Below are 14,056 nucleotides of genomic sequence, written 5' to 3'. Positions count from 1 at the left end.
ACCAGGAATTGCTATTCTGTTCACTTGCTTGGAGTCAGTGCTGCAACAGAGCTGGGATTTACATACAAACAAGCAGAGACTGTTCGCTTCCCCTTTCCCTCTTCTGCTATTTCATGTTAGCATGATTGCTCATCCAAATACAGGACTCTATTCCAGCTTTCTCACCACTGGGCCTGACCATTCTGCCCAATGAACAATTCCTTCTTGAATATATTTAATGATTTAGCTTCAGTTTCCAATGCAAAATTAAAACTAATAGGTGCTAGTGAATTTTTTATCACACCAAGTCTTCCACTAAAGAATTTCTGTACAAGGGGTAACTTTATCACACAAAGGGTGGTGGGTGTATGGAACGAGCTGCCAGAGGAGGTAGTTGAGAAAGAGTTGGGCAGAAACATGGATAGGACAGGTTTGGAGGGATATGGACCGAACACGGGTAGGTGGGACTAGTGTAACTGGGATATATTGGCCGGTGTGGGCAAGTTGGGCTGAAGGGCCTGTTTCTACACTGTACCACTCTACGAGAAACTAAAACCAGTCTAAAACTCAAAATGGATAAAGCAAACATTCTTGAAGCATCTGATAGAAATAATGAGGCGTATATATTGATACACAAAATGCCGGAGTAACTCAGCAGGTCAGGCAGCATCTCGGGAGAGAAGGAATGGGTGACGTTTCGGGTCGAGACCCTTCTTCAGACTGAAGAAGGGTCTCGACCCGAAACGTCACCCATTCCTTCTCTCCCGAGATGCTGCCTGACCTGCTGAGTTACTCCAGCATTTTGTGAATAAATACCTTCGATTTGTACCAGCATCTGCAGTTATTTTCTTATACGTATATATTGATAGATCCACTCTGATTAACAGATGTGTGAAATTAAGTTAATTTGGCAGAGGTGGAAGGCAACATAGAATGCAGAGAGATAGTTTTCACTTTCACTTGAAAAAGCTCTACTCAATTGAATTGGCGGCAAAATTTAATCTATATGTTCTACATTAGGCTTGGAATTAACATTGGGCTCATTGAGGTCAGATTCAAAATTGCATTGGCACATACAAGAAATTGAAAGGGCAGCTAGCTATGCATTAAACAAGCGTTTTCACCTGAAACGTCACCTATTCCTCCTTATCGCATGAGATGCTGCCTAACCCATGGAGTTACTCCAGCATTAGGTGTCTACATTAAGTGTTTCAAATGTTTATTTACTATTTATACTGATAGAAAATATGCAAGAGATATTGATTCCTTATTGTTTTGATGTGGTTATGCTTTATTCTTAATTGTTAACTTAACTTAATTGTTAACTGTATGTTTGTGTTGTTATTTGTGAGCAAAGCACCAAGGCACATTCCTTGTATCTGCACATACTTGGCCAATAAACTTATTCATTCATTCATTCATTTGGATACATTGGATATTTAGATTTTAATCAACCCTTCTTGAGGAACGTTATTGAAACAATAATACATGATTTACAGGCAATACTAATCTTTAATAGTCCCATGAGTTATGCCAGCATTATATTCATTTGCGGTCCTTATTGTCAGGTGTACATTTTGTTAAAAAATGTATGTTATTATTCAGTGGAAATAAGAGAGAAACTACCTCCAGATGTGAAAAATTGTTCAACAGTTATTTAACTATTACAGTCAATAACCAACTCCAGATGTGAAAAATTGTACAATAGTAATAAGACTTTTACAGTCAACATCTAACTGTCAGAAATCTTTTAATCCATTTCAGCAGATGATGTTAAGAGGGATATCGTGTTCATCATCGATGGATCTGACAATGTAACACCAGTCTTTTCCGCAATTCAAAGATTCATCTCGCGTGTGGTGAGCAGCCTTGACATTGGAAGTGACAAAGTCAGAGTAGGGTTGGTTCAGTACAGTGAAGATCCCAGAGTCAACTTCTACCTAAACAGCTACACGACACAAAGAGACGTGTTGGACGTGGTGAATAACCTCAAGCAGGTGGGAGGGCGAATCACCAACACTGGCAAAGCACTGGAATACGTCACACAGAACATCTTCACGACATCTGCTGGGAGCAGACTGGAGGAAGGTGTACCCCAGTTCTTGATCCTCCTCACTGCCAGCAGGTCGGCCGATGATGTGGGCCAGGCGGCCATGGCACTGAAAGAGGCCGGGGTAGCACCCTTCAGCATCGGCTCAGGAGACGCAGATGAAAGTGAACTGCTACAGATTTCCCTGTCCCCGAGTTACAACTTCAGGGTGGACGACCTGCAAAATCTGGAATTGCAGCAGCTGGAGAGGTCATTGAAACAGATGAAGATAAGCGAGATTAGGAATATCCACACGACTGAGAAAAGAGGTGAGAGCGCCATTTCCAGTTCAAAGGAAATATATCACTGGGACAAAGTGGTGTAGCTGGTAGAGTGGCTGCCTTTGTGTCAGATACCTCAGGTGCTGTCTGTGTGGAGTCTGAATTGTCTGCTTGTTGACTCTCTAGAGTCTCCAACCATTTCAATGGTGATAAGGCTCTGATATTCCCATAGCTGTGCACTGTACAACTCTATGACACAATGCCCATGAAATGGCTTCCAATGAACCTTTCAAAAGCCATTGGAGAGTCTGTACACCTGGTAGGCAAGGGTCAACCTTGTTCTGTGACGTTGCATAAACATCCTCTCCTCCTCAGCCCACTCCATCCGTTTTTACACACTTCAACCTGGAGGACCAGACTCTTGTTATCTAACATAACCATGCCTTTCCTAATCTTTATGACTATCATATCACCTCCTAGTTCCAGGGGAAAAAAAGTCCTAGCCTGTCCCATCTCAAGTCAAGTCAAGTTTATTTGTCACGTGCACATACACGATGTGCAGTGAAATGAAAGTGGCAATGCCTGCGGATTGTGCAAAAAAAGAATTACAGTTACAGCATATAAATTAAAGTTAATACAGAGAAGACAAAATTTAGTCCCTGAAGTTATAACAGTTAACAGTCCTGATGGCCTGCGGGAAGAAACTCCGTCTCATCCTCTCCGTTTTCACAGCGTGACAGCGGAGGCGTTTGCCTGATTGTAGCAGCTGGAACAGTCCGTTACTGGGGTGGCAGGGGTCCCTCATAATGTTGCTTGCTCTGGATCTGCACCTCCTGATGTATAGGTCCTGCAGGGGGGTGAGTGTAGTTCCCATGGTGCGTTCTGCCAAACGCACGACTCTCTGCAGGGGCTTCCTGTCCTGGGCAGAGCTGTTCCCAAACCAGACTGTGATGTTGCCGGACAGGATGCTCTCTACAGCCCCAGAGTAGAAGCAATGAAGGATCCTCAGAGGACACTCTGAATTTCCTCAGCTGTCTACTACTTTGTCTACTACTCAAGGCCCACCAATCCAGGCAATATCCTGTTGACAAAATGTGTAGGAAGGAACTCAGGACGATGGTTTAAACCGAAAATAGACACAAAAAACAGTAGTAATGCATCGGGTCAGACAGCATCTCTGGAGAAAAGGAATAGGTGACGTTTCGGGTTGAGATATTTTTTCAGACTGAGGGAGGGTCTCGACCCGAAACGTCACCTTTTCCTTTTCTCCAGAGATGCGGTCTGACCAGCTGAGTTACTCCAGCTTTTTGTGTCTATCCTCAATATCCTGTTGAAACGTTTCTCCAATTGCTCATGCTTTATCATGTTAAACCCATTATCAAATTTGACTCTGGTGATTTCCAAGGTATTTATTTGTCTTTCCAGACAGTTGTTGAAAGTGTAACAAAAGCAAGGAAATGGATAGAAATATGACATTCCAAAGAGATAACACAAATGTGATGGGCAAATTGACTTGCTTAAATGCTGTAAATAATTTTTTTTTAAAATTAATTTCTATTATCTGTTCCCTGCAGGTGCTGTTCAGAGGGATATCGTGTTCCTCATCGATGGATCTGACAACGTCAGACCAGTCTTTTCTGCAATTCAAAGATTCATCTCGAGTGTTGTGAGCAGCCTTGACGTTGGAAGTGATAAAGTCAGAGTAGCGTTGGTTCAGTACAGCGAAGATCCCAGAGTCAACTTCTACCTAAACAGCCACACGACACAAAGAGACGTGTTGGACGTGGTGAATAACCTCAGGCAGGTGGGAGGGCGAATTGCCAACACTGGCAAAGCACTGGAATACGTCACACAGAACATCTTCACGACATCTGCTGGGAGCAGACTGGAGGAAGGTGTACCCCAGTTCTTGATCCTCCTCACTGCCAGCAGGTCGGCCGATGATGTGGGCCAGGCGGCCGTGGCACTGAAAGAGGCCGGGGTAGCACCCTTCAGCATCGGCTCAGGAGACGCAGATGAAAGTGAACTGCTGCAGATTTCACTGTCCCCGAGTTACAACTTCGGGGTGGACGACCTGCAAGATCTGGATATGCAGCAGCTGGAGAGGTCATTGAAACGACTGAGGATAAAAGAGATACAGAATATCTACGCAACGGAGAAAAGAGGTGAGAGTGCCATTTCCAGTTTAAACGAAAATATATCAGAGCGGCAAGGTGGTGTAGCTGGTGGAGTGTCTGCCTCCGTGTCAGATACCTCGGGTGATGTCTGTGTGGAATTTGCACGTTCTCCCTGCCGACCACGCGGGTTTCTCCGAGTGCTCCCATTTGCTCCCAAATCCTAAGACTTGTAGGTTCATTGGCCTCTGTAAATTTCCCTTGGGTATGATGTAAGACTCCAAAGACGTACAGGTGTGTAGGTTAATTGGCTGGGTAAATGTAAAAAATTGTCCCTAGTGGGTGTAGGATAGTGTTAATGTACGGGGATCGCTGGGCGGCACGGACTTGGAGGGCCGAAAAGGCCTGTTTCCGGCTGGATATATATGATATGATATGATCGTTGTGGTTTGGGTAGGCTGAAGGGCGGCGCGGTGGCGCAGCGGTAGAGTTGCTGCCTTAGAGCGAATGCAGCGCCGGAGACTCAGGTTCGACCCTGACTACGGGCACCGACTGTACGGAGTTTGTACGTTCTCCCCGTGACCTGCGTGGGTTTTCTCCGAGATCTTCGGTTTCCTCCCACACTCCAAAGACGTACAGGTGTGTAGGTTAATTGACTGGGTAAATGCAAAAATTGTCCCTAGCGTGTGTAGGATAGTGTTAATGTGCGGGGATCGCTGGGCGGCGCGGACTCGGTGGGCCGAAGGGCCTGTTTCCGCGCTGTATCTCTAAAAAAAAGGGGTAGGTTTCCCTGCTGTATCTTTCAAACAATATATTTATATTTTCACTGCAAACTTTAAAGACATTAACACAAAAAGTGCTGGGAACCATCAGATAAAATTTGCCTTGAAGGGGCAAAGATTGATGGATCAGGAATGGAATCCCACAACAGGCTTCTTCACTGTAACAACTGATGTCCAACATCTATCATGGAAGCTACATTTCAAGTCTGTCGTACATATTGAATTGAATTGAATTGACTACTTAATTGTCACGTGTGACAAGTCGCAGTGAAATTATTTTCTTGCATGCCCAAGGTATGCAAATCGTCACTACATAAAGGTCGCTTATGAAGTTACAAAGTAGCTCATGCCAGGGCTACCCTTGTCCCCCCCCCCTCCCACATATACATGGAACATGCCACATAATGATGTGTGTAGGAAAATAACTACAAATCGAAGGTATCTCAAAATGCTGGAGTAACTCAGCGGGTCAGGCAGCATCTCAGGAGAGAAGGAATGGGTGACATTTCGGGTCGAGACCCTTCTTCAGCCAGGCAATATCCTGTTGAAACGTTTCTCCAATCTCTCATCTTCTTCGGCCCCCTCGGTCATGGCCGACCATGGGTGATGAATCCTAGTTGGCCGCTTGCTCCACACCTCGGCTAGAGCAGCGTCGCTTGTGGCTGAAGAGACCAATGCAGGAGTGACAGTCTCTGTGGCAAAGGTCACGTGTGTGTGTGGTCTCTGGTCTGTTGGAGTTGCTGTTCTCCATTCCGCTTGTCTGCCGCTGCGTTCATCAGTGTCTCCTCCCCCGTTTTGAGATGTTGGTTCAGGGTACCTCTCTGCCTCGTGCGGTCAGCTGCAAGGCTCTCCCAGAACTCCGCATCGATGTTGAGCGCCTTCAAATCCCTCTATCTCTCTTAATCTCTCATGCTGAAGAATCTCTCTATCTCTCTTAATCTCTCATTCTGAAGAAGGGTCTCGACCCGAAACGCCGCCCATTCCTTCTCTCCTGAGATGCTGCCTGACCTGCTGAGTTACTCCAGCATTTTGTGAATGAATACCTTCGATTTGTACCAGCATCTGCAGTTATTTTCTTATGCTTAATCATGTTATACCCATTATCACATTTGACTCTGGTGATTTCCATGGTATGTATTTGTCTTTCCAGACAGTTATTGAAAAGAAACTATGGTAAGGAAAGAGACAGAAGTAAGTCATTCCAAAAAGATAACACATGTGATCGGCAGTATAAGAAAATAACTGCAGATGCTGGTACAAATCGATTTATTCACAAAATGCTGGAGTAACTCAGCAGGTCAGGCAGCATCTCGGGAGAGAAGGAATGGGGGACGAAATGACACCCATTCCTTCTCTCCCGAGATGCTGCCTGACATGTGATCGGCAAATTGACTTGTGTATAAGGGATTTAATTGTTTTAATTAATTTCTATTATCTGTTCCCTGCAGGTGCTGTTCAGAGGGATGTTGTGTTCCTCATCGATGGATCTGAAAATGTCAGACCAGTCTTTCCCGCAATTCAAAGATTCATCTCGAGTGTTGTGAGCAGCCTTGACGTTGGAAGTGATAAAGTCAGAGTAGCGTTGGTTCAGTACAGCGAAGATCCCAGAGTCAACTTCTACCTAAACAGCCACACGACACAAAGAGACGTGTTGGACGTGGTGACTAACCTCAGGCAGGTGGGAGGGCGAATTGCCAACACTGGCAAAGCACTGGAATACGTCACACAGAACATCTTCACGACATCTGCTGGGAGCAGACTGGAGGCAGGTGTACCCCAGTTCTTGATCCTCCTCACTGCCAGCAGGTCGGCCGATGATGTGGGCCAGGCGGCCGTGGCACTGAAAGAGGCCGGGGTAGCACCCTTCAGCATCGGCTCAGGAGACGCAGATGAAAGTGAACTGCTGCAGATTTCACTGTCCCCGAGTTACAACTTCAGGGTGGACGACCTGCAAGATCTGGATATGCAGCAGCTGGAGAGGTCATTGAAACGACTGAGGACAAAAGAGATTAGGAATATCTCCGGCCATGTGAAAAGAGGTGAGAGTGCCATTTCCAGGTTAAACTAAAAAATATCAGAGTGGCAAGGTGGTGTAGCTGGTGGAGTGTCTGCCTCCGTGTCAGATACCTTGGGTGCTGTCTGTGTGGAGTTTGCACGTTCTCCCTGCAGACCGTGTCGGGATATGGGGAGAAGGCAGGAGAATGGGGTTAGGAGGGAGAGATAGGTCAGCCACGATTGAATGGCGGAGTAGACTCGATAGGCTGGATGGCCTAATTCTGCTCCTATCACTTACCAACCTGAAGGTATTTATTTACAAAATGCTGGAGTAACTCAGCAGGTCGGGCAGCATCTCAGGAGAGAAGGAATGGGTGACGTTTCGGGTCTGAAGAAGGGTCTCGACTCGAAACGTCACCCATTCCTTCTCTCCTGAGATGCTGCCTGACCTGCTGAGTTACTCCAGCAATTTGTGAATAAATACCTTCGATTTGTACCAGCATCTGCAGTTATATTCTTATACTTACCAACCTGTGACCTTATCCCCAGGTGGTTTTCTCCAGGTGCTCCCATTTCCTCCCACATGCAGGTTTACAGGTGAATTAACCTCCGTGAATTGCTGTTTAGTATGATCAGTGTGGACTAGGTGGGTTGAAGGGCAGACTTCGCTGCTGTACCTTGCAATCAATCTATGCTGCACTCCGAAAGCTAAAGGCATTAAAACAGTCTGAAGACGGGTTTTGACCCGAAACGTCTCCTATTCCTTTCCTCCAGAGATGCCGACTGACCCAGCGAGTTACTCCAGCTTCTTGTGTCCATCTTCGGTTTAAACCAGCATGTGAGGTTATCCACTTTGGTGCTAAGAATAGAAAGGCAGAGTATTATCTGAATGATGTCAAGTTAGGAACAGGGGACCTACAACGAGATCTGGGTGTCCTAGTGCATCAGTCACTGAAAGGAAGCATGCAGGTACAGCAGGCAGTGAAGAAAGCCAATGGGATGTTGGCCTTCATAACAAGAGGAGTTGAGTATAGGAGCAAAGAGGTCCTTCTGCAGTTGTACAGGGCCCTAGTGAGACCTCACCTGGAGTACTGTGTGCAGTTTTGGTCTCCAAATTTGAGGAAGGATATTCTTGCTATTGAGGGCGTGCAGCGTAGATTTACTAGGTTAATTCCCAGAATGGCGGGACTGTCATATGTTGAAACATTTTCAGTCAGAGAGTTGTGAATCTGTGGAATTCTCTGCCTCAGAAGGCAGTGGAGGCCAATTCTCTGAATGCATTTCAAGAGAGAGCTAGATAGAGCTCTTAAGGATAGCGGAGTCAGGGAGTATGGGGAGAAGGCAGGAACGGGGTACTGATTGAGAATGATCAGCCATGATCACATTGAATGGCGGTGCTGGCTCGAAGGGCCGAATGGCCTCCTCCTGCACCTATTGTCTATTGTCTATCTGCAGCTCCTTCCTCGTTGCTGAGGGCATTGAATATAAGAGTCAGGGAGTCAGGTTGCAGTTTTATAGGACTTTGGATTGGCTGCATTTGGAGTATTGCGTGCAGTTTTGGGCACCCCATTACAACAAAGATTTGGAAGTTTGCCAGAATGCTGCCTGGATTAGAGGGTGTGAGCTACAGACTTGGATTGCTTTCTCTGGAAGTTGAGCAGGGACTCGATAGAATAGTATTGAGATTATGAGTGGCGTGGAGAGGATAAATAGATAAAGTCAGAACCTTTTTCTCAGGGTAGACGTGTCCCACACTAGAAGTCATAGCTGTAAAGTGTGAGGGGGAAGGTTTAATAGAGATGTATACGGGACACTGAAAGTAATGCAGGCCTGGAATGCATTGCCTGGAATGGTGGTGGAGGCAGTTTTGATGGTGGCAAGTAAGAAGCTTTAAGATAGGTGTATGGAAGTGCAGGGAACAATGGGATATGGATCACATGCAGGCAGATGGTATCCGTTTAACTTGGCATCATGTTCGGCACAAACATTGTGGGCCGTTCCTGTGCTTTAGAGATACAGTGCGGAAACAGGCCCTTCGGCCCAGCGATCCCCGCACATTAACACTATCCCACACACACTAGGGACAATTTTTACATTTGCACAGCCAATTAACCTACATACATGTACGTCTTTGGAGTGTGGGAGGAAACCGAAGATCTCGGAGAAAACCCACGCAGGTCACGGGGAGAACGTGCAAACTCCGTACAGACGGCGCCTGTAGTCGGGATCGACCTGAGTCTCCGGCGCTGCATTCGCTGTAAGGCAGCAACTCTACCGCTGCGCCACCGTGCCGGCACATCTCCTTCACTCTCCACTGAACTACCAGTTCTGGTGACATCTGGAAACTTAAATTCTCATCCATTTCATTAATATACATGGCAAACGAGTGACGATACAACGCTGATCTCTGTGCCGTCCCACTGACCAGAGGCCTGCAATCTGAGGACCAAACCCTCGTTGCCATCCCCTTCCTCCAGCCACCAAGCTGATTGTACAGGAAGGGATCGCAGTTGCTGATTGACACTGAAAATAGACACAGAATGCTGGAATAACTCAGCAGGTCAGGCAGCATCTCTGGATAGAAGGAATGGGTGACGTTTTAGGTCGAGACTACTTCTTTAGACTGGTTGTGTATTCAGTTTGCCAAATCCTACTGGATACCATGTGTAAATCCGTGGAATTGTCTGCCTCAGAAGGCAGTGGAGGCCGATTCTCTGGATGCTTTCAAGAGAGAGTAAGATAGAGCTCTTAAGGATAGCTGAGTCAGGGGGTATGGGGAGAGGGCAGGAACGGGGTACTGATTGCGGATGATCAGCCATGATCGTATTGAATGGCGGTTTTGGCTCAAAGGGCCAAATGGCCTACTCCTGCACCTATTGTCTATTGTCTATAATTCCATCCTACCATGCAGAAACACTCCATACTAGCCTACCATGTTGGATTTTGCCAAAGCATTTTCCAGGGACAATGTCTTGCACCCTGGCCTTAACAATGTTCTTCATCACCTCTTCAAACAAACCCAATCAAATTCAAGAGCTGTGATTCCCCATGCCCAAAGCCATGCTGACGTTGAGGCCAGTTCATTGGCTATATTTAAGAGGGAGTTAGATGTGGCCCTTTGTGGCTAAAGGGATCAGGGGGTATGGAGAGAAGGCAGGTACGGGATACTGAGTTGGATGATCAGCCATGATCATATTGAATGGCGGTGCAGGCTCGAAGGGCCGAATGGCCTGCTCCTGCACCTAGTTTCAATGTTTCTATGAACCTTAAGGTGCCCTTGCTTTTCCAAATGTACATAAATCCCGTCCCTCTGAATCTTTCTAATGTTTTCCATCGCTGAAGTAGGTGGCACCGTAGGCATGATCATACATAGATGGATTTCAAGCCTTGCAGCAGGAACCTGATCAGCTGGGCGAGTGGTCTGAAGCATGTCTATGCTTAATATCATAATGTAGCCAATCCTGAGAAGTTGTGAGCTGCATTGATCTGTGTTGGTGGTAGGAGGGGAATTGCAGAAATGCAGCAATGCTGCACAGAGCGTAAATCGAAGAAATTGAGAAACAATTAAAGAGGGAACAAATGATCGCAAATGATTACAATGAGCAAACTGGCAGGATGAATTATTTTTGATGTGGTTGGCAATGTTCCTCGTGTCCCCATAAAAGTTACCTCGGAAAGCTTCCATTTCCATTTTTGGCACACTCGATGAGGACCTCCAGTTACGTTGGTTTACATAAAATGTCTCTGTGACTGTACCTAACCTTAACACGACACATGCAATAGACAATAAGTGCAGGAGGAGGCCATTCGGCCATTCGTGCCAGCACCACCATTCTCAATCAGTACCCCGTTCCTGCCTTCTCCCCATACCCCCTGACTCCGCTATCCTTAAGAGCTCTATCTAGCTCTCTCTTGAATGCATTCAGAGAATTGGCCTCCACTGCCTTCTGAAGCAGAGAATTCCACAGATTCACAACTCTCTGACTGAAAAAGATTTTCCTCATCTCAGTTCTAAATGGCCTACCCCTTATTCTTAAACTGTGGCCACTTGTTCTGAACTCCTCCAACATTGGGAACATGTTTCCTGCCTCTAACGTGTCCAACCCCTTAATAATCTTATACGTTTCGATAAGATCCTCTCTCATCCTTCTAAATTCCAGTGTATACAAGCCTAGTCGCTCCAGTCTTTCAACATACGACAGTCCCGCCATTCCGGGAATTAACCTAGTAAACCTACGCTGCAAGCCCTCAATAGCAAGAATATCCTTCCTCAAATTTGGAGACCAAAACTGCACACAGTACTCCAGGTGCGGTCTCACTAGGGCCCTGTACAACTGCAGAAGGACCTCTTTGCTCCTATACTCAACTCCTCTTGTTATGAAGGCCAACATTCCATTGGCTTTCTTCACTGCCTGCTGTACCTGCATGCTTCCTTTCAGTGACTGATGCACTAGGACACCCAGATCTCGTTGTGCGTCCTGTTTTCCTAACTTGACACCATTCAGATAATAATCTGCCTTCCTATTCTTACCACCAAAGTGGATAACCTCACACTTATCCACATTAAACTGCATCTGCCATGCATCCGCCCACTCACACAACCTGTCCAAATCACCCTGCAACCTCGTGGCATCTTCCTCACAGTTCACACTACCACCCAGCTTTGTATTGACTGATGCACTAGGACACCCAGATCTCGTTGTGCGTCCCGTTTTCCTAACTTGACACCATTCAGATAATAATCTGCCTTCCTATTCTTACCACCAAAGTGGTAGAAATTAGGGCCCGCCGCTAATCTGAAATATTAACGTCATCCCATCTCAACGGGACAAAGGACGATCTCAGAAATGTTATTCCATTTTTTGTGCTCAGTGTATTTTCTGTTCTCCCTAGATTCTGCAAGGAGGGATGTGGTGTTCCTCGTTGACGGGTCAGACAATATCAGAAGTGCCTTCCCCTTAATTAAAAACTTCATCAGGACCTGCGTGGACAACCTAGACGTGGAAGGTGACAAAGTGCGCATCAGCGTTGCCCAGTACAGCGAGGACCCCAGGGCCAACTTCTTTTTGAATACCTACAGCACAAAGGAGGAGGTGAGGAGGGCCGTCGACGACCTCAAATATAAAGGAGGGAGAAAGACCAACCTCGGCGAAGCCCTGGATTACGTCACAAACAACGTCTTCACCAGGTCTGCCGGAGGCCGGGTGGAGGAGGGGGTACCCCAGTTCTTGGTCCTGTTCACCGCCAGCAGGTCGGCCGACGATGTTAGCCGAGCGGCCCTGGCCATGAAGCAGGCCGGCATCGGGCCCTTCAGCATCGGCTTCGCGGACGCGGCCGACCATGAGCTCCAGCAGGTTTCCATGTCCCCCAAGTACACCTTCAAGTTAGATGACCCACGGAAAATGGAAACCCTGCAGCAGCAGCTTCAGTCACCATTGAAGATACTGAACAAAGAACAGATCACCCGAATCATACAGGATGCCCCTGAAGGTAAGGGAAGACAATGTCAGATATCTTCACCTTTGCACGTATTTAAATGCGCAGCCTTCATAACGTATAATATCCCTTCATCTTGCATTCAGGCACTCCAACTGTTCCATGCATGTCCCTTAATAATAATAATAATAATAATAATAATAATAATACATTTAATTTATATAGTGCTTTTCAGGAAACTCAAAGACGCTTTACAGAGTAAGGATAACATAAAAACAAACAAACAAACAGACGAACTATCCTGACGGAGAAGCGGCGAACAAATAGCGCCAGCGTCCTCTCACGTCAGGGTCCGGCAGTAGACAATAAAGAACACAAGACACACAATTACAATTTAACACAAACAACCATCACAGTGATTGCTCCAGGCACACCCTCACTGTGATGGAAGGCAAAGAAAAGTCTTATCTCCTCCTCAATCTTCTCCCGTGGTCAGGCAGTCAAACTGCTGCCTCGAGATGATCGAGGCTCCAGATTTTGAAGCCCCCGCCGGGCGATGGAAGGTCCCAGGCCGAGCCGAGCAGGCCGATGAAGGTCCTGAGCCCCCACCGGGCGATGGAAAGTGCCGCGGCCGAGCCACGCAGGGCGATGAAGGTCCTGCGAGCGGGTCGATCGAACCTCGCGCTTCGGGGCGGTCGAAGCTGCTACGGCTGGAGCTCCCGAAAGCCGGTCGCCAGCCAGGGACCTGCGAGCTCTTTGTCTTCTTTGAACTTTACCTGCTGCCTGTGAGTATCTGCTCACCAACATCCTCCCTGCATTCCCTCATTATATGAGTACAAGTATCTGCAGTACATAGATAGAGCTCTTAAGGATAGCGGAGTCAGGGGGTATGGGGAGAAGGCAGGAATGGGGTAGAAACATAGAAACATAGAAACATAGAAAATAGGTGCAGGAGTAGGCCATTCGGCCCTTCGAGCCTGCACCGCCATTCAATATGATCATGGCTGATCATACAGCTCAGTAACCTGTACCTGCCTTCTCTCCATACCCCCTGATCCCTTTAGCCACAAGGGCCACATCTAACTCCCTCTTAAATATTGCCAAATGAACTGGCCTCAACTACCTTCTGTGGCAGAGAATTCCACAGATTCACCACTCTCTGTGTGAAGAAATGTTTTCTCATCTCGGTCCTAAAAGACTTCCCCCTTATCCATAAGCTGTGACCCCTGGTTCTGGACTTCCCCAACATCGGGAACAATCTTCCCGCATCTAGCCTCTCCAACCCCTTAAGAATTTTATATGTTTCTATAAGATCCCCCCTCAGTCTTCTAAATTCCAGCGAGTCTAAGCCTAGTCTATCCAGGCTTTCTACATATGAATGTCCTGCCATCCCAGGGATCAATCTGATGAACCTTCTCTGTACTCCCTCTAAGGCTAGAA

General features: G+C 46.7%; 1 protein-coding gene across 1 annotated transcript in view; it reads left to right on the top strand.

The window, feature by feature from the left end:
* Positions 1-14,056, top strand: part of LOC144596370 (collagen alpha-3(VI) chain-like) — a 112,111-nt gene that overhangs the window by 29,315 nt on the left and 68,740 nt on the right. Inside the window, exons 6-9 of the mRNA XM_078404626.1 lie at positions 1,744-2,337; positions 3,864-4,454; positions 6,634-7,224; positions 12,074-12,670. Coding sequence (XP_078260752.1) covers positions 1,744-2,337; positions 3,864-4,454; positions 6,634-7,224; positions 12,074-12,670 — 2,373 coding nt within the window. The remainder of the gene's footprint in view (positions 1-1,743; positions 2,338-3,863; positions 4,455-6,633; positions 7,225-12,073; positions 12,671-14,056) is intronic.

This window comes from Rhinoraja longicauda, chromosome 8, assembly GCF_053455715.1.
Source record: "Rhinoraja longicauda isolate Sanriku21f chromosome 8, sRhiLon1.1, whole genome shotgun sequence".
Taxonomy (NCBI): domain Eukaryota; kingdom Metazoa; phylum Chordata; class Chondrichthyes; order Rajiformes; family Arhynchobatidae; genus Rhinoraja; species Rhinoraja longicauda.
Note: the sequence above shows the minus strand (reverse complement) of the source record. Positions and strands in the feature narration are given on the sequence as shown.